The sequence below is a fragment of the Spermophilus citellus genome (genome assembly GCF_964194105.1).
Source record: "Spermophilus citellus genome assembly, chromosome: 9".
Classification (NCBI taxonomy): Eukaryota; Metazoa; Chordata; class Mammalia; order Rodentia; family Sciuridae; genus Spermophilus; species Spermophilus citellus.
The window spans coordinates 12,201,971-12,229,840 of NC_138191.1; the positions used below are offsets into that span (position 1 = coordinate 12,201,971).

Below are 27,870 nucleotides of genomic sequence, written 5' to 3' on the forward strand. Positions count from 1 at the left end.
ACTTACATGCTCTTGTACAAGCCTTGTAATTATCTCTTAATGTTGCCATTATAAAATCTGATGCTTACCCAAAAAATATATTATGAAATTATTATGGGGAAAAATACATTGGTCATCCTTCCTCCTCCTGATTAAGGATCCCTGACCAAGGGGTGATAGGTGAAGGATTGCCTGGCATTGCACAATGGATACCTTGACCTCGAGATTTTTTGTAGTTTTGGGGATTGAAGTCAGATGCATTCTACCATCCTACCCCAAGCTACATCTCCAGTCTCTTTTTTGAGACAGTCTCACTATGTTGGCTGGCCTTTGTTTCTCTTTATTTTATTTTATTTTATTTTTTTTTTTTGGCCTTTGTTTCTCAACCACAGCACTAAGGACATTGCAGGTCAGATCGTTCTTTATTGAGAGAAGAGAATATCTTTTGCAATATAAGATGGTTTGGGGGTGTGTTTGTTGAGGGGGCTTGTTGGGGGTTGCCCTGCACATGAGCTAGGCACACCCCCTCAGCTTTGAGTAACGAGGACATTGAACTGACATCGCACACTGTGCGAAGCAATGGGCCTTCCCTTCACTGGGCAAGGAAGTGCCTCTGCTCTGGGCTTGGGCGTCACCCAATGGGATTGGGCAGCCCCCCTTCTGAAACATCATCCCCTGCCTTATTTGGGTGGAATATTCTATCAAATGTCTTTGTCCTAATAAATAGAGGGGTTCAGGGTGCGCTCTCTCTTGTGCTCTTGCCCAGGTCCAGTGCTGTCCAGTGTGGAGCTGACCCTTGAGGTTGCAGAGCCGCCCCGCCTCCCACAATTGAGAAAAAGGGACCTTTGTGTTCGTGTGGCCTTTTCATCACCCTCCCAAACCACGCAGAGTGACGCAGAGTGACCCTGATTCCATTGCCAGCGTGGATCATGGGCGATAGTTGTTGTGTTTGTTGTTTTTTTTTTTGTCTGTCTGTCCCTGGAGGTTGAAGCCAGGAGTGCTTTACCCCTGAGCCACATCCCCAGTCCTTTTTATTTTATTTATTGTTGTGAGATGGGGTCTCACCACAAATGCTGAGGGTGTCTGGAAATTGCTGAGGCTGGCCTTGAATTTGAGATTCTCATGCCTCAGCCACTTGGGAAGGGAAGAGTGAGTGTCCTTGTTCTTGATGACTATCTCTCCCTACCTTGGAGTTACAAGACCTCCCCCCAAACAGTCTTCAGTCACCACAGCTATGGTGCACTCTTCTACCAAACTGGGAAGAAAACCCCCTAAAACATAAAGATTCGTATTCTAGATGTTAATATTAAAATTGTCCCAATACTGATGTTATCTTGGAAATAGCTTTGTGACCACAACACAAGGAAGTACTTCCTAAAGATAACACAAACCGAGTGGACACGGTGGCACATGCATATGATTCCAGTGACTCAGGAGGCTGAGACATGAGGATGGCAAGTTCAAGGCCAGCCTCAGCAAGATCCTGTCTCAAAATAAAAATAAAAAGGGGATGAAGCTCAGTGATAGAGCACCCCTGGATTCACTCACCTCTATAAAAAGAAAAGAAAGAAAGCAAAAGTATACTAACTATGAACTAAAACATTGATAAAATGGACCCCGTTCAAATTCTGTTCATCAAAACAGTAACCATATATGTGGAAGCTAAAGAGAATACAGGGGAAAGTGGGGCGTCTCATGAAAATAGAAGGGAGACCAGTGCAGCAGAGGAAGGACCGGGAAAGGAGGAGCGGAGGGAAAGAGGTGCTGTAAAATGAAAGTGACCGAATATGTCATGTGAGTGTAGGAATATGTAGCACCAAGGCAACTAGTGTGTATAATACATCAAGAAAAATGGAAAAGGGAATAAAGAGACCAAGTGGGGAAGAGAGCAATTTAGATACACATAGCACATCCGGCACAGGCCAGCCTGCCCCCACTCCGCCCCACACATGCCTGCAGGCCGCTGTCACCCAGAAACTTACGTGCTCCGTGTTGCAGCCAGTGGCTATCACCCCAGAACAGAGAGCGTTGGCTGCTCTCTCGTTATTAAACACCCGGAACTGGACAAACCCTGCAACAAATTCCACTGAAAAAGAAGATCCCCACAAGAGCCAAATACTAAAAAGAGTGACTCTCGCAGGACACAGCTGGTTCACATCTCTAATCCCAGTAGCTCAGGAAGTTGAGGCAGGAGGGTCAACAGTTTGAGGGCAGCCTCAGCAACTTAGTGAGGTCCTACCCAATTTAGTGAGACTCTGCCTTAAAATAAAATTTAAGAAAGGACTGGGGATGTAGCTCAGTGGTAAAGTACCTCTGGGTTCAATCCCTAGTAACAACAACAACAAAAAAAAAAGACTATAGCCAGGCCCAGTGGCACACACCTGCAATCCCAGTGACTCAGGAGGCTGAGGCGGAAGGATCACAAGTTCAAGACCAGCTTCAGCAATTTAGTGAGACCCTCAGTAACTTAGTGAAACCCTGCCTCAAAATTAGAAATTAAAAAGACTGGAGCTAGAGCTCAGTGGTAAAGTGCTCTTGGATTCAATTCCCAGTACCTAATAATAATAATAACAAGAACAACAACGATAACTAGAACATCTTCTTTTTTAACCAGACCAGGATGCCCTAAGCCAAAAGTTTAGGCCAAACATCCAAGCTGTAGGGATGGAGCCCACACCCCTGTGGCCAGTGGTTGGTACATTCCAGCTATGAACTTGGCCTTCAAAATCTTTTCCACAGTGTCTAAGCCATTTCATTTCCAACAGTGCACAAGGATCCCAATGTCTCCGCATCCTGGCCAACACTTGTTATTTTCTGGATTCATTTTTGTTTGTTTTAAAGTAGCCATTCTCATGGGTTATGAAGTGGTATCTCACTAGAGCTTTGGTTTGCATTTCCATAATGCTTAGTGGTGCTTAGCACTTTTCATGTGCTTTTTGGCCATGTGTATTCCTTCTTTGGAGAATTGTCTGTTTGAGTCTTTTACCAAGTTTTGAGTTGAGTTGTTTGGGGTTGCATTGTTGAATTTTAGGAGTCCATATATGATATGCAAATATTTCCCCCCACTCTGTGGTTGTTCTGCTCTGTTGATAGTGCTTCTAAATTACAAACACACACACATATATTTGGGCACTAGGGATTGAACCCAGGGGCACTTTACCACTGAGTTATTAGTCCTTTTTATTTTTTGTTTTGAGACAGGGTCCCACTAAGTTTCTGAGGCTGGCCTCAAGCTTGTGATCCTCCTGCCTCTGCCTCCCCAGTTGCTGGGATTACAGGTTTGTGGCACCACGCCCTGCCAGATGCACAAAATGTTTAATTCTCATTAAGGCTGATTAGTCCTTTCCTTCTTCAGTTGCCTGTGTCATTGGTGACAAGTCTGAGAAGTCATTGCCAAACTCACTATTATGAAGACTTTGACCTGTTTTGATCTAAAAGTTTTATAGTTGTAGGTCTTACATGTAGATTACGGATCCATTTTGAGCTAATTTCTGTGTGTGCTGTTAGGCAAGGGTCTAGCTTCATTCTTTTGCATGTGGATATCCTCTTTTCCCAGCACCACTGGTCAAAAAAGGGGTCCTATTTCCATTGAATGGTCCTGGCAACCTGGTTCCAAGTCATTTGACCATAATGTAAGGGCTCATTTCTGAGTTCTCTGGTCGATTCCATTAGTCTCTGTGCCTGTCTTTATGCCAGTAGCATATGGTTTTGATCACTGTAGCTTTGTAGCACATTTTGAAATCAGGAGGCATGGACTTTGAAATTAATTGCAAAGAGTAACTAAACTATTTTCCTGGATTCTATGAGCCACTCTAGCAAATTATTGAACTAGCCAGAGAGGAATGATTGACACTTAAAGTAGTGTAGATAAGGAAGGGCTGATTATAAACATGGTTGTATTCTAGAGGAAAACAAAATAAAATGCCAAACATTTAACCAAGGGCCAGTACTTATGTCATCCCATCCCACCTGTACTGATAACACAGTGGGGATGATTGGGTCACTTGGCGCCTTTTGAACAAGGCCCTGAAGATGGGATCCAGGAGGGTTAGCCACCACCCTAGAAGAGGCATCCTCAGAGGCCTGCCAGCCCCATCCTTCCCTAAGGAGAACACCCACCACCAAGGCTATCAGACACCCATCCCCCACACAAAAAGACTATTTTCTTCCTTAGGAGTTTCAGGTAGAGGATGCAAATTGAGCAGTCCATATGGGTAAGGTAAGAAGGAGTAGGACAAAAAGCCTCCTCCCTGCCCTTTACTCCTCCAGCTATTTTATTTTATTTTTTTTTTAATTTCAATATTTATTTATTTAGTTCTCGGCGGACACAACATCTTTCTTTGTATGTGGTGCTAGGGATCGAACCCAGGCCGCACGCAAGCCAGGCGAGCGCGCTACCGCCTGAGCCACATCCCCACCCTCCTCTGGCTATTTTAAAGGGTTACCTGAAGGGTGTTGGGGGATGGCATATTCCTCTGTCAGGATTCCTAAGCCCTAACAGTCCAAGCACGAAGGTGGTGGAAGTTGAATAGTTCAGAGCAATAGACAGTCTTTTGGACTCTCCTGCAGTGCTTTCCTCCCTATGTAAAAAGATCCTGGGTTAATTCAGGAATACTCAGAGGTGAAGTAACTGGATTGTGAGCACTGTAACTAATCAGTGCATCCTACTCTGTATGAACTGACTGGGCAGTAACTGTAGGCAGGTGGGGCAAGGCTGGAGGAGGTGGGTCACTGGGGTCTAGTGACCCTAGAAGGATCTTCTTCCCAGAGGCCCCTTCCTACTCTATTCGCTCTCACACGTGTGCCTCTCCCCCCCTCCCCCCACCTTCTGCCATAAGTGGAGTAACTTCCCTCCACCACACCCTTCCATCATGATGTTCTACCTCACCTTGGGCCCAAAGCAATGGACTTGATCCACCCTGGACTGAGTCTGTGAAACCGTGAGCCAAAATAAACTTTTTCTCCTCTAAGTTGTTCTTGACAGATATTTTGGTCGCAGGGATGCAAAGTCGAATAACACAAACACCAATCCCTGAATTAGCATGATTTATTCTTCATTCCTCTACTACTAACATTCTAGTTCCTGGGCAAGTGGTTCTCCGTCCTTGGGACCGCATCCCTGGGAGAAGAGCTGTGGGTCCCATAGTAGGAAGTTCTCAACGATAGAAGAGAAGCACAGCTGCCTCTGTTATCTCCCTGCTGTTGCTGAAATGCACCTGAGTTCCATGTCCATCTGCGTCAAAAGCAGAGAAGTCTCCACACTGCTTAGGATTACTCTCTGGGAAGAATCCTCCTCCACCAATGCAGTGCTAGGAAATAAGAAGAGAAAGAGGTGGTGATGAGAGGTCTGCCGGGGAGTCCAAAGACCTCCAAATCCAGGGGAAAATGCGGTCCTCCTCAATTCTCCATTGGCCTTGTTGATGTATTTCTCCCATGAAAACTTCTTAATCTTTAGCCTTAGTGACACACCATCCCCTCCTGACTTTCCTTCAACTTTTCTGCACATTCCTTCTTAGATCCCCTGGATGGACTCTTCCTTCATGAAATCCCTAAGTGCTGCTCCCTTGAAGGGGGACACATTTCCCTCTCCTTGATAGGATTCTGATCCTCTTTGGCTACAGTTTTAATTGCCGGGAGCTGTCACATAGGAGATGAACACATACCCTTAGCCTTGGGCGATGGAGGTGTGGAACTGGCTTCTGATGTGTACAAAGCAAGTGGACCTCACCTCCACTCAGCAGGGAATGAAGCTCTGGAGATGGGTGTCCCCCAATGAGACTAAGCTCTACACCCCTGAGACCCAATCACTTTCCTCATTTGGTGGAACTTTCTCAAGGCTCCTCCTCAATAATTAAGGCTTCAGAATATGCTCCCCTCTCTCTTTTTTGTCTGCCTCTACTGCTTCCCTTGTGGGAGTTGGGGCTGAGAAGCCATCGCTGAACCCCAAGAAAAGGCTACTTTCTGTGTCTGTGTGGTTATGTAATAGCCAGCCCAATTCACCTGGAGTGACCCTGACTGATTTAGTTGCGTGTTGCAACAACTAACAATTTACTGGTGGCCCCAAAGCTCTATCTCCAGTCCATTTGTTTCTTGGGCTCAAACTCTATCACTGGGACCTCTCTGAAGGCACTTCAAGCTCCCCCCAACCAAAACACAGTTAATTACATCCAGATGTCATTTAACAATGGGGACACTACCTGAGAAATGCAACTTTGGGCAATTTTGACACTGTGTGGACATGATAGTGTATTTACACAAACTAAGATGACCATGGTGTCACAGGTAATATAATCTCCTGGGACCTCTGTCATATTTGCAATCTGTCATTGATCAAAATATTATTATGCAGCAGCATATGACTGTGTATCCTTCATTGACCCCAAACCTGTTCATCATCCAGAAACCCTAACTTAATAAATGATATTCTCTTACTCAAATGAAAATGATGAGTTCATTCTAGATTTGTTGTCTTTCTATCATCTGTGTTCAACTGGACATAAGTTTAAAATCTTTGGAATTCATCAGTACCTCCTGTTCATCCCTCTCAGCACTCCCCTATTTCAGGCTTGAACTATTGCGACCACCTCAATATTGGTCTCCTGGTCCTTAATCTCATCCCACTAGAATCTGTCACCACTTTGCTACCAGCATGATTGTTACAAAAAATGATCAAGTTGGTCTTCCCTTAGTGCTTTGTTGGCTCTTGTAATCTATAGAATAAAGTTCAAAATCATTGGTGTGATGTGAGGTCCCTTCCTAATCCAGTCCTTGTCACTACCCCACATACATCTCATGCACCAAAACTGCAAAACAGCTTGCTGCCCCCTCAGTGCCACATGCCCTCTGAAACACTGGTGACTCTGAACACATTATTCATTCAACCTAAATTGCACTCATATTCATGAAGTTCTATCTATGCATCTCTCAAGACAGCACAGAAGTTACCTTTCATGCAATCATTTCCAAGACACCCCCAACAGAGTTAGGTGTTCTTGTAGGCCCTCATTGTTTGTTGTTGTTGTTGTGTTGTTTTATTTTGTCTTATTTTTTGTGCTGAGGGTTGAATCTCAGAAGATGGAAAGATCTCCCATGCTCCTGGATAGGCAGAATTAATATTGTCCAAATGGCCACACTACCAAAAGCATTGTAGATATTTAATGCAATTCCTATTGAAATCCCAATGACATTCTTCATAGAAATAGAAAAGGCAATCATGAAATTTATTTGGAAAAATAAGAGACCCTAAATAGCTAAAGCAATCCTTAGCAAGAAAAGTGAATGGACCTTAAACTATACTACAGAACTATAGGAACAAAAATGGCATGATATTAGCACAAAAATAGATTTGTAGACCAATGGTACAGAATAGAAGACACAGAGACAAACCCACACAAATACGGTTATCTCATACTAGACATGGGTGCCAAAAATATTCACTGGAGAAAAGGTAGCCTATTCAACAAATGGCGCTGGCAAAACTGGAAATCTATATGTAACAAAATTAAACCTCTATCTCTCATCCTGCACAAAAATCAACTCAAAGTGGAACAAAGACTTAGGCACTAGAATGGAGACCCTACGCCTAATAGAAGAAAAAATAGGCCCAAATCTTCACCACGTTAGCCTAGGATCTGACTTCCTTAACAAGTCTCTTAGAGTGCAAGAAATAAAATTAATAATCAACAAATAGGATGTATCAAATTAAAAAGCTTCTTCTCAGCAAAGGGAATAATTAATAACATGATGAGAGAGCATACAGATTGGGAGAAAATCTTTACCACATGCACCTCGATAAAGCATTAATCTCTAGGATATATAAAGAGCTCAAAAAACTTAACACCAAAAAAAAACAAATAACCCAATCAATAAATGGGTTAAGGAACTGAACAGACACTTCACAGAAGAGATACAATTGATCAACAGATATATGAAAAAGTGTTCAACATCTCTAGCAATTAGAAAAAATACAAATCAAAAGTACTCTAAGATTTCATCTCACTCCTTTAAGAATGGCAATCATCAAGAACACTGGCAACAATAAATATTGATGAGGATGCAGTGGAAAGGTGCACTCATACACTGCTGTTGGGACTGCAAATTGGTGCAACCACTATGGAAAGCACTATGGAGATTCCTCAGAACCACCATTTGACCCAGCTATCCTACTCCTCAGTTTACACCCAAAGGACTTAAAAATAGTATACTATAGTGACACAGCCACATCAATGTTTATAGCAGCTCAATTCACAATAGCTAAAATATGGAGCCAATCTAGGTGTCCTTCAATAGATCAATGAATAAAGAAAATGTGGTGCATAAACTCAATGGAATATAACTCAGCTTTAAATAAGAGTAAAATTATAGGATTTGGCAGTAATTGGTTGGAGTTGGAGAATATCTTGCTAAGCTAAATAAGCCAATCCCACAAAACCAAAGGCTGAATGTTTTCTCTAATATGTGGATGCTAATTCACAATAAGGCAGGGGTACTAACATTTCCTTAGATTAGGCAGAGGGAAGTGATGGGAGAGTAGGGGAGGAAATGTGCAGATAGGAAAGATAGTAGAATGAAACAGACATTATTATTGTATGTATATATGTGACTACATGAGAAATTATATCCCTTCTATGTATGATATATCAAAGTGCATAAATGCATTCTACTGTCATGTAAAACTAATTAAAAACAAATAATTTTTTAAAAATAAATAATTATGAAAATTATTACCAATTTCTATATATCAATTACATTTACTTCCTAAGAATGTGAATCTTTAAAGTGCAAGATTTAAGAGAACATTTATTCAAAACCAGAGTTCTCCAAATTAAAGTTGTATGATAATTCAAAATATAAAAATTACAAATTAAAAATTCATTTATATAGTTCAGGGTTCTCTGACTGGACCTATTACCAGTAACATATATTGTAACACTTGTATGTTACTCTCTACACTGGAAAGTAAACTTGGTTGTATATTCAAAGGACAATTGAGAGATACTGACTTGTTTAGAGGGTACTATTGTAAGATATAAAGATATTTTGAGACCTTCTCTCAAGAAGGGATTGAAGTTCTCTTAATTTGTCCATTTTGCATTCTAGATATAACATTAAAATGGATCAACTAGCCTACATACTATAAAATTACAAATGATCAGGGAAAGTGCTTCATTTTCATTTGTTATAGGTCTAATCTCAATTACTCCCATGAAACAAGGCCTTAAGAAATCACCTGTTAAGGAAGAGAAATTAAGGAGACCCCCCCCCCGTCCCCAACTTAATACAGATAAGAAAGAAATCAGGGAGATTTTCGGAAGATCCAAATACATATATTGTAATATTTTAGAACTTATGCCAGATGTTTGACCTCACCTGGAAAGATATTATGCTATTACTTAACCAAACTCTAGCCTCCAATGAGGAGGCCACCCTAAAAGCAGTTTGGGGGAGACCTACATCTTGCCCATGCCCCAACAGCACAAAGTCTCAGCTTGAAAGGCTTTCGTGGGTTGTTCCTGAATATAATCCTTACCGTAACTCCAGCTAACAGAAGGTTTTATCTCAAAGGCTCAGCATACAGCAATGGTGCATTTGAAACCTCAACCCTTGTTATTGGTCCTAAACAGCACAGGATGCCTGTGCCTGGACAGGAGGTCCTGGAGCCCTGGTGCCTGAGACTCAGCAAGGAGGAAGGGAAGTCACAGTCTTATATACATATACATATACACACACTCACATAAAGATGAGTACTCTAGATGTTAATATTAAAATTTTTCCAGTATTAATGTTATATTTGCAATAGCCTCATGACCTCAATACAAGGAAATATTTCTTTAAGACAGCAGAAGTTGAGTGGACACGGTGGCACATACATATAATTCTAGTGACTAAGGAGGTTGCAACATGAGGATGGCAGGTTCAAGGCCAGCCTCAGCAACTTAGCAAGACCATGCCTTAAAATAAAAAGGGAATGTAGCTCACTGATAGAGCACCCCTGGATACACTCTCCTGTGTAAAATAAAAAGAAAAGGAAAGAAAGAAGGAAGGAAGTGTGGTGAGCCATTTCTTCAGACCGGTCGCCATTACAAGATGGCGCCGGCCTCGTTGTGGTCTGTGACAAACAACTCCTTCTTTGGGAGAGTTGGCACTTGGTTCTTTGACACCCTATGAGAAAGCTCCACGTGGCAGCTTCACATTGGGTGTTCGGATACTTTATTAAGGCTGGGAGGGGCTTCCGGGGGAGGAAGAACTCTGCAGAGCCTGAATAAACAGCTGTAAGAAGATTCCCGGTGTTGCGTCTTCCTTGCGGGCAAGGGGGTCGCGACAAGTGGTGCCGAAACCCGGGAAAATCAAAACTTGCAAGTCGTCAGAGGTGGTGCACTGAACAGTCCCGTGGGTGGGACCCGACAGTCCCGGTGAGTGGGACCCGATAGTCCCGGTGGGCGGGACCTGATAGTCCCGGTTAGTGGGACCCGCGACCAAAGCGGAATCAGCTCCTCTACTAAGAAAGAGAGAGCCTCATATTTTATTGCAGCTGCACTGTGTACTTTCACTTTTGTTTTCTGTGTTTCTTTTGTTGCTGTGTCCTGTTTTATTTGGCTACTGTCTGAAAAGATCAGCACTCCAGGCGCTAGACACTCCCTTACTAGTTTTTCACACAAATATGTAACAAGGCCTCTGGCCTTGAGCTGGGCTTCACAGTGCTGAGTACATTTCTAAGATAAGGGAGTTACTAACTGGGCTCCATGGTAACAGCTGGCAGGAGGAGGAACTGGAAAGGGAGATAGAGGAACTGGAGGGTCGAATGAAGAAGTCAAGATTTAAAGCATCTACGGCCCCGATCCCTGTTGCGCTCCCTCCTTATAACCCCGATTGGAACGAGGACAACCCCAGAAGGCAGGGGGGGTGTTCAGTGGCAGCCTAAGATATCCCAAACTTTTCCAGTAATTGAAAACCTGGATGCCGATGGACAGCCGGCCAGAGTGTATGTTTCTTTAGCCTTTAAGGACATTAAACAACTAAAGGAGGCAATTACTAATTACAGACCCCATGCCCCCTTTACATTGACTCTCTTCGAGTTTTTCTCTGCCAATCAGCTGACACCTAGTGACTGGCAACAACTTTGCAGGGCTGTATTGTCCGGAGGGATTTTTTTTGTTGTTGTTGTTGTTGTTGTTGTGGACAAGTGAAAATCAAGAGAGGTGTCGTGAGCTAGCCTGAGTCAATCAGGACGCCGGCTTCCCACAGTGTAACCTTGAAATTTTAACAGGCTCAGGACAATATGCTATCATAAATCAGCAAATTAATTATGGTCCTGGGGTCTATGCTCAGATAGCTACAGCAGCGAGCGTAATTCCAAGTTTGATGCTCAGGGACGCCCACTGCAGCCGGGAAACGGGAACAGGGGCCCACCCCGGGCCCCGGAAGCCAGAGTGTACGGGGCGGTCCAGAGACAGAACAAGCTGCTACCGCAGTAAGATCTTGGCCAGGCGGGGAAAAATGCAGACAAAATCAAACAAAATGCAATCGGCTAGGAAACCTTGGGGAACTTTTGCCTCCAAAATGAGCAGCGGACTCCATGTTGCTTGCATCACCATGGTAACCATGGGGTGCCTAGCCAGAAGAGCGGCTTCCTGGTCCCACCTCCCACACTTTTGGGGGCTACCGATTGGTTCTTCCACAGTCACTCAGACAGGACTTCTAGTCCCGCCTTCCAGCCACTGACCTGTTTTGCTGTGTTTCAGATTTCTACCGGAGCTACTCAGAGCCTATATTTTTGAAACATGCCTGCCTATCAATGCTAACAAAAGATATCTTTTTCAGACAAAATTTATTTCCACAGCTTTCTATGTTACAGTCCTAAATTTAAGCTAGTTCCAAGTTAAATAACCTGACTTTTCTCTGTAGTTGTGTTACTAAATAATGTTCTATTGATGAGAGATATCAAATATGCTTCTTTATATTTTACTTTTAATTTTGGAAGTTATGAGGATGCATTTGCTTGCCACAGGAACAAGCCGGCAAAGTTCCTGTGATGACCAAAAAATCCTTATTCTAATTGCTAACTATAAAAATAAAAATGTATACTCAAGGATCTTATTTCAGTACATCAAGTGACGTCACATAGAAGAGTGCACTCCTAGTTAAAAATAAATTAACATGGATCCAAATATTTTAAGACCACGTGGTTACATAAAGTTAATACAATTATAAGTTAAGTTCTTATTCTTAATATATATTTTTTTAGATATTTACATCACCTATATTTGTTAATCTATAAATTAATTAGCACATGCCTAATTGATTAGTTAATATATATTTGCCTAATTGTTTTTCTTCAACAGGAAACCCATAATTTATGTTTTATATTTACATTTATCAGATACTCTGCCTTTTCAGTTACAGATATTTGAGATAAATGTGTTTACTGTAAATTTGCTTTTAAGTGAAAATGCAATCACGTAGTTTCTCCTTCTCAAAGTTACTGTTTAAACTCATAAGATGATAAATTATTATAATTATTTCTACAAAATATCTAAGGGTTTTAACTATATTTTCATTGATATTTCTTATCAAAGTATAATAATTTGTTTATAGATCCTAAGGTTTTCAGAAATTGTTCCAAAGTGTATTTTTTTTTAAAGAACAAGATGTTCCAACAAAGACAAAGCACACATGGATCCTAAGAAGAAGAAAGAAATCATCTTTGGGTAAAACAAGGTCTTTATATTCATTTCCCTAAGTAAAAAAGATTTTTATATTGTTATCTCACCAGATGATATAAAAGGTTAGAACGAAAAAAAAAAAAAAAAAAAAACAAACAACAAAAAACCAAGGGGAGATTTTCATATACTAAACTGACTATAATTAATTTAAGGGTATTTCAGTTTATTTTCCTAATTTAACTATACTAATGTGAGCAAAAATTTTGTCCATATTTTGACATGACAAACACCTATTAAAATGTGAGTTTATTTCTTTAAAGAAAGATCCTTATTGCCTAATAATTCTTACTGTTTCAGATAAAGATTAATTTTAGTAAATAAATTCGCATTGTTGATTAAACATTAAGTATATTGAACTACTAACTTAAACCCCTGTATGACCTTTTGAGAGGAGACCCCTCACCCACCTCCCTGTGAAAACCTACTCCAAAAGCCTTGAAGGCACTCAGGTTAATGGAAACAGCCTTACAAGAGATGCAGGTTACCCAGATAGATTATTCTATACCCCTATCATTTATAATCCTGCCTTCAAAATTAACTCCTACTGGAGTGTTTTGGCAAACAGGTCCCATCTATTGGGTCCATTTACCCGCTTCTAACTCTCGGGTGATAACTCCCTTTTATAAACTAGTGATAAATCTGATCTGGAAAGCCAAATATTTGGGTGATGCATTGTTTGGAAAAACTTTTGACATTCTCATTCAACCTTATACCCAGGATATGATTTTAAAATTACAACAAGAACATGATTTTTGGTGTCTTTTTCTTTGTAATTTCAAAGGTCAAATTGATACTTACTTTCCCCGACATAAACTTCTAGGAGGCCTTAAACAATGTCCTATTATTTTTCCTAAAATTATTAAAGGGGAACCTATCCCGGGAGCTCAGACTGTTTATACAGACGGAGCAAAAGGGGGGTTTGCTGTTGCTTTTGATGGGTCTCACGTAATTCGACACCCTGTTCCTAAACTGTCTGCCCAAAGATCAGAAGTTCAGGCTCTAATTATGGCCCTTAAACCATACAATTCCATCCCACTTAATGTGTATACTGATAATCTCTATGTTGCCAATTTAGCCTTAGTTATTGAAACAGCCCCTTATATTGGCAGGCAATCTACTATTATGGAACAATTACAAACAGTTCAGCTCCTTGTTTGGGCTAGACGAGATCCTTTATTCATTGGACATATCCAAGGACACTCAGAGCTCCCTGGGCCTCTGGCGGAGGATAATGCTAAAGCAGATGCTGCCACTCATAATATGGGCCTAGTATACACTATAACCAAGTATGATGAGGCCTCACAACTCCATGCTAAATTCCATCTAAATTCACAATCTTTACGCTTCCGCACAGGATGCTCGCGTGATCAAGCTTTACAAATTGTCTCCCTGTGCCCAGTATGTGCTCCATTTCTTCATTTTCCCCAGTTTGGGTGTTAATCCTAGAGGCTTACAACCAAATGATATCTGACAAACTGATGTTACCCACTTCCCTAGTTTTGGTAAGCTGTCTTTTGTACATGTTTCTATTGATACATACTTTGGCTATATCTTTGTTACATTACACACTGGGGAAAAGGCCAAAGATGTTATTGGACATCTCTTAAAAGCTTTCTCTTGCATGGGCAGTCCACGTTGTCTCAAAACAGACAATGGACCTGCATATATAAGCCAAACAGTTCAACGGTTCTGCACCCAATGGGAAATTGAACACAAAACAGGCATTCCTTATAACCCCCAGGGACAAGCAATTGTGGAACGAGCCCATCAACATTTAAAACTTTATCTACAAAAAATTACGGAGGGGGAAATATATAGATGCTGCCAGGGACCACAAACGTTATTATCCATAACCTTGTTCACTTTGAATTTAGAAGGATTCCTATCCCCCTTGTCGGTTCTGATCATGGTATTTATGCCCGGGACGACAACGTACTTGGAAGTGTGGAGGACCTGAGGCCTATTATTGTGCCTCGTGGGGATGTGAAACCCCTAGTAATGGGTATTGGCTTAAGAATTCACCCAGGAATAACTATGCCCACTTCTGGCAAACAATAGAGGGAGAATCAAATATTACTATTCAGTTTATACTTCCAATGGAAAACAACAAACAGATTGGACTCGAGGATATCTCTGGGGGCTGCGTATTTACACCCCCGGACAGTACAATCCTGGCCTGCTTTTTCGACTCAAATTGACCACAGAACAGCCTACTGGGAGTCTAATAGGACCCAATCAGGTGCTCGGAGACCAAAAGGCCTCATCTAGACCCAAACAGCCCATAGCCCCAACATTAAAACCTTCCCCCAGTGGTCAAACAATAACTATGGGCTATCAAACCTTTGATTATACCCCTGAGCCCATACACCCTGGAACTGGAGATCGTCTTCTTAATTTGGTCCGAGGAGCTTTTTTCGCTCTCAAGGCCACTAATCCTAACAGGACCCAAGATTGCTGGCTATACTTGACCTCCAGGCCGCCCTATTATGAGGGGGTAGCAATACTGTCTAATTTATCCTCTAATACCACTACAGATCCTAAATGTTATTCTCTGCCCAGCTGTAAGTTAACTATCACGGAGGTCATGGGACAAGGGGTTTGCTTGGGAAAGGTACCGCTTTCACACCAACATCTCTACAACATCACCCGACCAATAAATCAATCTCAATCTGATTATTTGTGGGGTCCCAAAGGGTCCTATTTTGCTTGCAATACTGGGTTAACTCCCTGTGTTTCCATGGCAGTCTTAAATACAACTACTGATTTCTGTGTGTTGGTACAACTATGGCCGAGGATATCTTATCATGGGTCAGACTACGTCCTGGGACGCCTTGAGGGACATACTCGGCTCCCCAGAGAACCCATAACTATGACTATTGCCCTCCTATTGGGCATAGGTGGAATAACAACTGGAATAGGAACCGGGACAGCCGCCTATGTGCAGGGAGGTCAATTATTAAATCTACAAATGGCTATGAATGAGGATTTAACAGCCATGGCCAAGTCTATTACTGCTTTGGAAAAGTCCCTCACTTCCCTCTCAGTAGTTGTGTTACAAAATAGGAGGGGACTAGATTTATTATTCCCAAGGGAAGGAGGACTATGTGTAGCCTTAAAGGACCAGTGTTGTTTTTATGCAGATCACACTGGGGTAATCCGTGAAACTATGGAAAAGGTCACGGAAAGATTGGCTAAAAGACAAAAGGAGTTTGAAGCACAACAAGGATGGTTTGAACAATGGTTTAAAAATACCCCATGGCTGACTCCTTTGATGTCCACTGTAATGGGACCGCTTTTCGGTCTCCTTCTTGTAGCTGCTGTAGGCCCCTGCCTTGTCAAGAGAATGACACAATTTATTAAAGACCAAATTAACATTCTGACTTCTAAGCCAATACAGGTCCATTATCAACGCCTACAAACCAAAGATGATCTTACTGAAGTTTGTCTCCGACCAATTCGAAGATGATTTTTCTACAATGATTCCTGCTTCATGCCTTTCTCCTTTTGCCCCCTTTTCTTCCTTATTTTTATTATTCCTCTCCTCTGACTCTATGCCCTGTTGAACCGGAACCAATTAAAGACCTAATAATGACTGGCTGAATAGATACCACTAAACGCCTTGGCAACAACGAGCTGATCTTGTAGTACCCAGAGACGGGCAACTTTCACGCTTGCACTGCAACCTAAGACAGGGGAATGGGGCCTCCCCAGAGACGGGTAAGCACTGTAAGGGCAGTGAACGACCTAAGACAGGGGCTACTTGATTCCCTTTGACGTGCCACAAACAAAAGAGGGGGAACTGCTGGCACGGACTCCCCCCGGCCCCCAGGGCTTGGATCCAGCCCTGGTTTCTTGTTGTGCACGTCAAAGAGGCCAGCTCACAAGGCCTTGAGGCAGCTCACCAGGCCTTGAAGGACTTGTGGTGTCTGTTTTCATATTATTCAGCCTATAACGGTCATGTGGGAACGTCTTGACCTGCTTGGGTCTGATAAGGTTCCTGGTTGAAGGCTTGGTATGAGTTAACAAGAACTTTCTGTCTCCCCCCGCCCTTGCTCCCGCCTACTGGTAACTTTCCATTCTATCTGCAAGAAATATATAAGTATGTGCTGAGCCATACTATGCAGCCACTTCTGCACAGTGGGATAGGACCTCTACTCTCGCCTGTGTTGTTTTTAGAAAACAAAAGGGGGAACTGTGGTGAGCCGTTTCTTCAGACCGGTCGCCATTACAAGATGGCGCCGGCCTCGTTGTGGTCTGTGACAAACAACTCCTTCTTTGGGAGAGTTGGCACTTGGTTCTTTGACACCCTATGAGAAAGCTCCACGTGGCAGCTTCACATTGGGTGTTCGGATACTTTATTAAGGCTGGGAGGGGCTTCCGGGGGAGGAAGAACTCTGCAGAGCCTGAATAAACAGCTGTAAGAAGATTCCCGGTGTTGCGTCTTCCTTGCGGGCAAGGGGGTCGCGACAAGGAAGGAAGGAAGGAAGGAAGGAAGGAAGGAAGGAAGGAAGGAAGGAAGGAAGGAAGGAGAAAGAAAGAAAGAAAGAAAGAAAGAAAGAAAGAAAGAAAGAAAGAAAGAAAGAAAGAAAGAAAAAAGGAGAAAGAAAGCAAGCCAAAGCATACTAACTATAAACTAAAAATATTGATAAAATGGACCCCATTCAAATTCTGTTCATATGGCACCATTAAAAGAGTAACCAATATGTGGAAACTAAAGAGAAAAAGGGGAAAGTGGGGCATCTCATGAAAATAGAAGGGAGACCAGTAGAAAAGAGGAAGGACCAGGAAAAGAGGAGGAGAGAAAAAGACTAAGTGAAAAGTGGTCAAATTATGTCCTGTGCGTGTAGGAATATGTAGCACCAAGGCCAACTGGTAGGTATAAATACACCAAGAAAAATGGAAAAAGAGAGTAAAGAGACCAAATGGAGAAGAGAGCAATTTAGATACACATGGCACATCCCACACAGGCCAGCATGCCCCTCCCGCCATCCCACGCCTGCGTGCAGGCTGCTGTCTCCCAGAAACTCACGTGCTCCGTGTTGCAGCCAGTGACTCTCATCCCAGCACACAGAGCGTTGGCTGCTTTTTCATTATTAAACACCCTGAACTGGACAAATCCTGCAACAAATTCTCCTGAAAAAGAAAATGCAAACAAGTATTAAAAAGAGTGACTAGAGCAGGACACAGTGGCGCACATCTGCAATCCCAGCAGCTCAGGAAGTTGAGGCAGGAGAATCCCAAGTTCAACACCAGCACACCAATGTAGTGAGACCATCAGTAACTTAGGGAGATATTATAAGATAAGATAAAATTCAAAATTAAAAAAAGACTGGGCCTGTAGTGCAGTGACAAAGTGCTCCTGGGGTCGATTCCCAGTATCAAACAATAACAACAGCTAGAAGCATTTTCTTTTTTAACCAGATGAAGATGCCCTGAGCCAAAAGTTTAGGCTACAGCCAAACACCAAAGCCCCACACCCTTTTGGCCAGTGGTGGATGCATCCCAGCCCTGACCTTGACCTGAGGGAACCTCTGTCATCTGGAGTAAGAGGCTGGAACTCACAGAAGACTTGTTTTCCTAAAGATTGTGGAGAAAATAGACAGTACAGAAAGCTCACCAGGCCCACCATGGTGGTGCAGCCTGTAATGCCAGTGACTCAGGAGGCTGAGGCCCGAGGATCATAAATTCTAAGCCAGCCTCAGCCACTTAGTGAGACCCTGTCTCAAAAAAATAAATAAATAAAATGATCTGGGGAGGTAGCTCAGTAGTAGAATACCCTTGGGCTCAATCCCCAATACCACTAAATAAAAAGAAAATAGAAAGAAAGATCGCTATGTAAAGTTGAGCAGGTTAAGCAATTGTCAGATGCAGCCACCTGTTGCTGTTGACACCCATCTCAGTCAGTGACCATGAGCTTGTATTCCCAGCATCACCTGCCTTCCCACTGTCATTAAAGTCAAAAGCAAACAGTAGGGTACAGCAATCAGTGTGGCCAAACTGGAAGGTTCCAGTGAGGGATGAAGGGAGATACATATGATTTTGAAGATAAAGCTGGGGTCGGGTGGAGCGCTGCTCTCTGATGGAGAAGCAGGTCTGAAGCGTTACTCCAGCAATCTCCATTTATATATGTCTCATTATCAGGTTAAAGACTCTGCATGAATTATTCTTTGTATTCAGGAAAGTTACAGGACTAGAAATACCTATGCAGCTTTTTCACAGCTGCAATGTGCCGTGTTAGGAGCTTTGTGGAGTGCTCGAGAAAGTCCATTTTTAAAGGTACTATTAAGAGGACAGGCTCAGGAGTCACAGAGCTGGTGAAAACACTGTGGTTGTCAGCAAGAGAGTTCCTCATTTCCCGGGAGTTGTGTGCCTGAGATCAAGGTGGAAGCTGATAAGACTCTTACACAGAGCCTCCTCATGCAGGGCATTCCCACAGCAGCTAAGCATCCTGTGCCCTGGCGCAGAAACATTCCAAGGCACCAGGCATGCCACAGTCATGAGGTCATCAGAGACTCCCAATCTCAGTCACTGCTCTCCCATACTCTGTCAGTGCTCTCCACAGTAGGAGCGTGGTAGCTCAGTGGTAGAGCTCTTGCCTAGCATGTGTGAAGCACTGGGCTCAAATCTCAGCACCACATATATAAATAAATAACATGAAGGCCCATTAACAAACATATAAAAATTTTTTTTTTTTTAAAGAGAGAGTGAGAGGGGAGAGAGAGAGAGAGAGAGCGCGAGAGAGAGAGTTTTTAATATTTATTTATTTATTTTTTTAGTTCTCGGCGGACACAACATCTTTGTTGGTATGTGGTGCTGAGGATCGAACCCGGGCCGCACGCATGCCAGGCGAGCGCGCTACCGCTTGAGCCACATCCCCAGCCCCATATAAAAATTTTTTAAAAGGCAATAGCTTTTGATTTTCTGATTCAAGACTCAATTTCTATGGTTTTATGATACTGAAAAAATGTCTTTTTTTTTTGGAGTAGGGGATATCAGGGATTGAACTCAGGAGCACTTATTATGTATTTTATTTAGGGACAGGGTCTCAGTGAGTTGCTTAGTGCCTTGCTTTTAAGAAAATTAATATCTATCCTTCAAAATAAAAATAAATCTTCACTGGATTCATTGTCACATATCTGTAATCCCAGTGGTTCTAAAGGCTGAGGAAGGAGGATCACGAATTCAAAGTCGGCCTCAGAAAGTTGGCAAGGCCCTAACTCAGTGAGACCCTGTCTCTAAATAAAATATTTAAAGGGGCTGGGGGTGTGGCTCAGTGGTTAAGTGCCCTGGGTTCAATCCCCAGGGCCAAAGTAATAAATAAAAACAAATCTTCCTCACCACTTTGCTAGTTCTTTCCTGTAAACATTAGCCTTCACCTTTTCTTAATTATTATAAGAGGCTGCAAAGAGAGGTGGTTAGGAAGGCTGGGTTTATGCCCTGTGAAATGGCAAAAATTGCAATCCTAACTGCATCATTTTCTCATGATTTAATGACAAAAATCATGTTAAATTCCTAGAAATCAGTCTGACATATTTTAACAGCTCAATCAGTCTATACTAGCTCTTGCTTTTTTTGGTGGTGGTACTGGGGATTGAATGCAGGGGTGCTCTGGCACTGAGCCACATTCCCAACCCATTTATTATTTATGTTGAGACAGGGTCTCATTAGGTTATTGAGGCTGGCCTCAAACTTGCAATCCTCCTGCCTCAAGCCTCCAGAGTAGCTGGGATGACAAGTATGCACCTCTGACCCTGTCTAGCAGTTCTTTATCATTGTTATTTACCCTCTTTCCCTCTTTCACCAAGAGTTCAAGAAAGGACTTCTGATTGGACTTTGGGAGCAAACACTCACTTTGACCATTAGGTGAGTAGTAAGATGCGGTTTTCTGAGCATCACCAAAGTCGTAGACCACAGGTATTGCTGGGCCATTGTCATTCCAACATTTCCCTAATCCATACTTCACTGGATATTTCTGCAGGAACCAAAAAGAAAAGTTTTGTAAGGACAGTAGATAAGCCCCCATTTTGGACAGGAAAGGGATCCCTTCCAGTCAACTGTCATTACTCAGAAACCAGTCTTAATAGTAACGACTCCTTCTTCCCATAGCAGGATCTCCCCAAGAGTCCCAAGTCCTCTGTCTCTTCCTCTTTCTTCCCACTCTGCTCTCCCTTAGGCCTCTTCCCTTGCCTGGCTCAGAGTTTCTGGGGTACGTATGATATTGTAGTGAACTCTTTAAAATATCACTCAAATAGAAGTGGCTTTGATTTTCCCAGCCACTCACTCAGGACATGGCTCCAGAGAGCTGATTTGTCCCCCAACTCCAAACACTTAAGTGCTCCCCAGCCAGCAGCCCTGTGTACCTGGTAGAGGCCAAACAGATTGTGTCCCAATTGCTTGAAGAAGCCAGACGTGGTGCGGTACCTCAGCAGAGAGCTGTTCCACCAGTTCTTCATGGGGCTATTGTTGGGCACATGCCAGATGCCCAGGTCCGCAGCCTGGATGTCATAGTAGCCAGGGTTCTGGAAAGCAACCAACACTGAGACTGACCAGCCCAGAATGTCCCACAGGAGCAAAAGACACACATGGGCTTTGTCAGCTAAGCTGACAGCTCTGGGCTCCAGATGGACAGATGGCCAGCTATGCTCACACACACCCACCTCCAGCAGATCATGCCCCCCCCACCACCCTGCTGCCTCATGGCCTTGTGGGAGGAAGCTGGTGACCCATGCTGGGTTCACAAAATCTGACTATTCCAATAACTTAAGAAAATGACAAAGAAAACATGAAAACACAGAGATGTACCTTTTCAAAATCAGGGGGTGGCTCTGTGACCTTAGGGGTCCGTGGAAAGAGAGAGAGCCACTGGAATTCTTTATTCTTATATAGGGGACACGCAAGGGGAGGTTCAATGGAACATTCTATCCCAAAAAGGGCAAAGGGGTAGGATTAGAAAGGAAGAGGAGAGTGTAACTCAACCTCATGGGGTGACACCAACTCCTGGAGCCACACGTTCCTTATCCCAATGGAGGTAAAGCCCCGTGTATTGTGGGGTACAATAACTGTTTAGCAACCCTTTACTCAGGACTTCAGGGTGTGCACACAGCTTCTGTTCAGAGAGGCTCCGGACACTGGGATGCAAGACATTAATTATTTCTCTTCTGCTCCAGCCCCATGTCTGCAGCCCCCCTCCCAACTCCCCTCCTGCATGCTGTGGCCCAGCCACACTCAGGTCCTCACCCTTTCCCAGTGGCACCCACCTTGTAGTCGTCACTGGTGGCCGCCTCTGCAGACCCGAAGGTGTTGTAATTGGCCCAGTTGCCGTCCCCCTCTGGGTAGTCTGCTCTGTTGCCCTGCTGGCTGGACCACCGATCGCCCACCGAGCACTTCCCAGCCATGTTGTTCTCGTGCACACTGGCCACCAGGGTCCAGCCACCACCCGCAGAGGTCATGTCACAGAAGGTCTGGTAGACGGCACCATTCTTGGCCCGGAGGAAATACAAGCCATCTGTGGAGAGAACCAGCCCAGAGCCTCCCTGTCTGCGAGCTCCTGGTCCATCTCAGCCCTAAGACCAGAATGCTCTGGGAGCTAAAAGTGTATTCTGAAGGTTCTCACACACTTATCTCCATGGGCAGAATAAGAATCCTCCATGGGTATCTCGTGTTTCTTCCCTTCTAAAGCAGAGGTGTTGACCACCATTGTTCTGTATTATCTTCTCAAAGAATTTATAAATCACATAGAGAAAGATGGTTACTTCATTTAGAGACAGCCTCCCTCTGGACAGGAGAGGCCGGAAATCCTCATGAAGCCTCATCTCAGCAGAGATCAGAATGAGGCCCCTGCACTTCTCAGAGCACATGCCTCCTGTGCTTTAATGTGGGACTCAGATTCCCCAAGTTCAGAGTGGGCCTCTTCTCCACAACCTGCAGGAGGCTGGTCCCTGTGAGCACCTGGCACATTTCTCCCTTGGCCCCACAGGCAGCTCACCTAGATCTTACCAGAAACCCTGTGATTCCCCCAAAACCATGGCAACTTGGGAAGCTTGTGAGGGGCTCCTACGTGGTCATTCCTCCCCGCTCCCCTGACTTCCATGGAAGCTGTCGCTGCTCAGCCGTCAGGACAGTTCTCATTGCCTCCCAGATTCTGAGGAGGTCTGAGGCTTTCTGCTTCATCTTACCTGTGCCCCTTAGGGTTCCGTCACAGCCTATGAGACTGCTGAGCTGCAACACAGATTGGCTCCTCAGCATCAGAGCACCCTGCGACCCACGTCACATCGTCAACTGGCCCTTTCTCCTCGGCCCACAGGACAAGGCATCAGAAAAGCTGACACCTTTGCTAATCTTGACTTTGCTGTTTCTGTAAGAGACTACCTGACTCTACAAAGAGCTCATTCGTTTGTTTTTTCTGCCTTTTTTTGGCCTTAAACTTGTGATTCTCCCACCTCAGCCTCCCATGTCACTGGGGTTATAGGCATGTGCCACTGCCACCAGCTTGTTTCTTTACTGGCCACATTTGTCAGCCTGCTTGACAAACTAACTACACGTAGAGATGTCACCTGGCCAGGCACAAGAAGATATTGATACTCTGGCTTCTGCTTTGCTGGACTAAGGAAGTTCTATGTCTCTACCTCAGGAATCTCGTGCTTTGTGCCGTCATGCCTGAACCTGCAGCAGACTAACTCGATGGTTCACAAGTAGAGGAGGATCTTAGGTCATCACAGCTCTTGCCACCACCCAAGATCATTGGCAAACTGCATGTTCCCTGTGTTCAGAAGATCATGTGCTGCATGGAACACAAACACCTCAAATTCCCACCAGAGTCTGCTCACAGTGGTGCACGCCTATAATCCCAGCTATTCCAGAGGCTGAGGCAGGAGGATCACAAGTTCAGGGCTAGCTTGGGCAACTTAGTGAGACCCTGTCTCAAAATAGAAGAAACTAAAAAAGCTGGATTTTTAGCTCAGTAGTAAGAGTGCCTCTGGGCTCAATCCCCAGTGCAGAAAGGAAGAAAGGCCCACTGGAAACCTCTCTGGGGTGAAAATTGGAGCCAGAACAGATTTTGTTCCTCTTGATTTCCATGACTAGGCTGTGTGGCACTAAAAAAGGTTCTTCAAAGAGAGAATGCTGGGTTGGTTCACTACTTACCTCTTGCTTTCTGGCAAGTTTTTTTTATTTCCTTGCAGCTTCTAGGCAGGGAAGAAAAGGAAGAGGCACATTCTTCATCCTCCCAGAACATCTCGGGAGAACGGGTCACTGCTAGAGAACGTGAGAACAGTCCTCATTAACAGGTCTGGTACCACTGAGACTGTCCTTACCAGACATTAGTTTCCACCCCAGCACACTGCATCAGCTCGTCACTGTTCTGAAATTCCAAGAAGTCAGGGACTCCCTCTGCTAAGACTGTCTGATCCAGAAGCTAGCACAGGCTGAAGAGTCGGAGTCTTCTACTCCACCAACTTTACTTAAATCCCTACTGTGTGCACCCCCCCAGACACTGGGCACTCAAAGACAATTTGGCACACTTCTTCAAGAGATTGCATCCTAGAGGGAGGGAGGACCCCGAGAGGGACCCAACTGAAACTGGGTAAGGAGAGGCCCACCTGTGGGGACAGGAAAAGACAACTTGCTGAGAAAGGACCAGAAGTCACTCAGAGCAGGTTGATTCTTACAGAATGAATAGGAACTGGCTATGAGACAGGAGGGAAAGGGGAGAGAACACTCCAGAAGACATGCAAAATAGCATGAGGGGGTGACCAAGCAGAGAACAATCTGCTGAAACCACAGATCAGTGGCCTCCTTGGCTGGACCATAGGATGTGATGGGGTTGAAAACTAAAGCTGAGGAATTAGCAGAGACCAGTGGAGAAAGAGCCTTGTTTATTGCTCTAAAAGCACATAAATGAAGTCAAGCATGGTGGCTCACACCCATAATCCCAGCCACTCAGGAGGCTGAGGCAGGAAAATCATAAGTTTGAGGCCAGCCTCGGACACTTAATAAGACCCTCTCTCAAGTTGAAAAGTTACAAAAATGGCTTGAGATGTGCTCAGTGGTAAAGCATCCCTGAGTTCCATTCCCAGTTCCACCAAAGAATAAAAAATTCCATCAATAAATTTGGTCTCTTCTTACTCGTGGACGGCAAATGAAATAGTGTATGAAAATGTGCCTTTTCACTTGACGATGGAATGAACTGAAATAAACAATAGACCAAATAACACTGGAACACATCACCATCATGTCTGTCATGAGAAATGGAACGGGAAGGATGGAAGTTAGAGGAAGATTCCTGACACCTCGGGCTACCAGCTCCCTCTACAGATCCAAGGCCAAGGCCACAGGAGCCAGAGCAGCTGGGAGAGGACAGTCTCTGTCTCTGCCCTGACCTCCTTGCAGCCACACCCAGGAGGAGCCAGAAACCTGCCCCAAGTCCACATCTCAAGCTGGCAGCCACGGGTGTGCTCCATGTGCCTCCACGACTCCTCTTCTGGCCCAGGGCTTTAAAACCCAGCCCAGCTCTACTCCCTGTGCTGCGAGGCGCCCCAGAGGGGAGCAGAGGAAACTGATACTCCTTGGAGTGATTTACCTGCGCTGCACCATTCGGTGGCCACAGAGAGAAACAAAAGGAAGCAGAGTCTGGTCATTGTCCTGTAACGAGAAACAAGACGCCAGGATCACTGACTGGGCCACCTTTGTCTTCCTCCCATTCTTCCTCCCTGACTTTGCTGAGTCAGGAAATCTCCAGAGGAAAGTGATCAACCATCTGGAACTCCTGAAATAGCCTCCATCCCTGTTGACTCCTGTAAACACCCAAGGGGCCATGGCTCCTCCCTCCCTGAGACTGACACCAGACCTGAGCTGGTGTCCTCACCCTCCCCCACCACCATGCATGGATCTTGTCTCACACTCAGAAACATCTTCCTAGCCAGGCTCTGCAGCATGCATCTGTAATGCCAGTGAATGGAGGCTGAGGCAGGAGGATCCCAAGTTTGAGGTCAGCCACAGCAACTTACCAAGAGCTTGTCTCAAAATCAAAATTAAAACGGACTGCAGATGTAGCTCTGTGGTAAAGCACCCCTGGATTCAACACCCAGAAAGAACCCAAGAAAGAAAAGGACCCTTTCCCATCCACCCAAGTAGCTCCCACCTTCCTGTCTCACAGACCACAGAAGCTGAAAGTCCTTCCAGGTGGAGAATCGCAGCTCCCTCTGCAGAGGGTCCCGATGTGGGTGAGGTGCTGAGCCCTTTATGGGAAGAACCAAACCACACAAGCCCCGCCCAGCCCAGCTGCTTGCCCCTCCCCCTGACACTCTTCCCTTTGAAGGTACCAAAGCTTTATTCTCTGGAAATGAGATGGGATGGGTGAGGGCTGGAGGAGCAGGGAGCTGTGCTCTTAGTCACCCAGGTGACACTGACCATCTGGCAGGGGAGTCCTGCTTGGTCAGGCACGCCAGAAGGTGTGTCACCAGACTCTTGGGTACATCAGACCTCACAGTCCTTCCCTGCCTCACGCCCTCCCACCTCAATCTGATGCCCCAGCTCCCCACACACATATCATCCTTCAAGGCTCTCCTTGAGCTGCTCTGAGACCTCTCCCGGAGCTCCCACCAGACAAAGCTGATGGCTTCCTCCTTGTCCTCCCACTCTGCATTGTCCAAACACTGATTTATCACACAGATCTCACAACAATTCCGTTGTTTAACTAATTTTTTTATTTAGAAATTATTTAAAATTTAAAAATGTTGCAAAAATTGAAATAATACAAAACACATATATATCCTTTACCTACGTTCACCTATTCTGAATATTTTACCCATTTGCTTATCATTTATTTATTCTCTCTTTCCATACACATACACATGCATGCGCACACACTCACTTTTTTTTTTGTCTGAACCATCTCACAGTAAATTACGTACAACATGGACCTATAGCTCTAAATAAATGTCTTTTAACATGAACATTTAGCCCTAAATAAATGTCTTCTAACAATACAATAATTCTCACATACAACCACAATACAACTAACACTTTCATAGCATTGGGTTTTTGTTGTTGTTGTTTGTTTGTTTGTTTGTTTTGTTTTGTTTTGTTTTGTACCAAGGATTGATCCCAGGGGTGCTTAACCACTAAGCCACATCCCCAGTCCCCTTTCATTTTTTATTGACACAGGGTCTTGGTAAGTTGCTGATGCTGGTCTTGAACTTGCAATCCTCCTGAGTTGCTGGGATGACAGATGTGCACCACCACGCCCCGTGTATCACTAATTCTTCAGCATAACTGACATTTCGCTGGGGTACAACAGCCCAGAGCTTATGCGGGCTTTGTAATGGCACTGAAAGTTCTCCGGCTTTCATCCCCTCCCATTCTAAGGAGACTCCTGGTCCTCTTTGAAACCCATAATTCCCAGGGGATGTGGGCTAACAAACAAGAAATCTCCGTTCTACACATACCCCAGCCCCCCTGAGTCCTCTCAGCGCTGCCCAGTCTGAGGCCCCAGCTGACCACTGACGGTGTGACATGGTGTCCTGCTGCCTCTACTGCTGAGCCTGGAGTGGGGAACGTTGCTGCTCTTCAGACACTGCTTCCTCTTCAGCACCAGCACGTCTCATTGTCATCCCAGGCACAGGAGCCACCCACCTTGGTCAGTGCTGGGGGAGCAAACCGGCCGCTCTGTCCATGGCACCAAAGCAGGACTTGCTGTGCATCTGGGTGACCTCAGGGAAACTGTGTTTTTCAGTGTTTCTTGCCTATTGCTCTCTCTCTTGGACCCAGATAGGAGTCAAAGGAGGTGAGGATATGTGGGGACAAGTGCATGGAGTACTGCATATGTAGCACATGTTAGGGGCGCCTGAGTGGCAGGCCACTCCCCTTGTGCTAGGCATGTGAGCAGCAGGCCGCTTGCCCCCTTAGGCACAGGCCCCATGTTTCGGTCCCTGGCTTGCTCCATGGCTCGCTCCTCCATTGGTTGCTCCAAGGACAGTTGGCCAGAAATTCTATTGGTGGCTGCCTGTAACCTGCTTAGCTACTGCCCCAGTGTATACACAACGTAACTGCAAAATAAAATCAGACCTGCTTCCTGCTTGGTCTCTGGAGGTCTTGATTCATGACTCCGCAGCTGCACTCTGCACTGCCCTGTTCCGTGGACCTCCTCTCTGGATGAAAAAGAGTCCACACA

The 27,870-nt window shown here is 44.5% G+C and overlaps 1 protein-coding gene across 1 annotated transcript; it reads right to left on the reverse strand.

Moving 5' to 3' along the window:
• Positions 1 to 5,135: 5,135 nt before the first annotated feature.
• On the reverse strand, positions 5,136 to 25,336 carry LOC308656590 (intelectin-2-like; the record flags this gene model as incomplete). Its single annotated transcript, XM_081307834.1, has 7 exons — positions 5,136 to 5,288; positions 17,731 to 17,834; positions 20,553 to 20,673; positions 21,062 to 21,220; positions 21,959 to 22,206; positions 23,844 to 23,954; positions 25,279 to 25,336. 7 exons carry the CDS (start codon positions 25,334 to 25,336, stop codon positions 5,136 to 5,138), a joined length of 954 nt encoding a protein of 317 aa, XP_081163960.1.
• Positions 25,337 to 27,870: the final 2,534 nt, after the last annotated feature.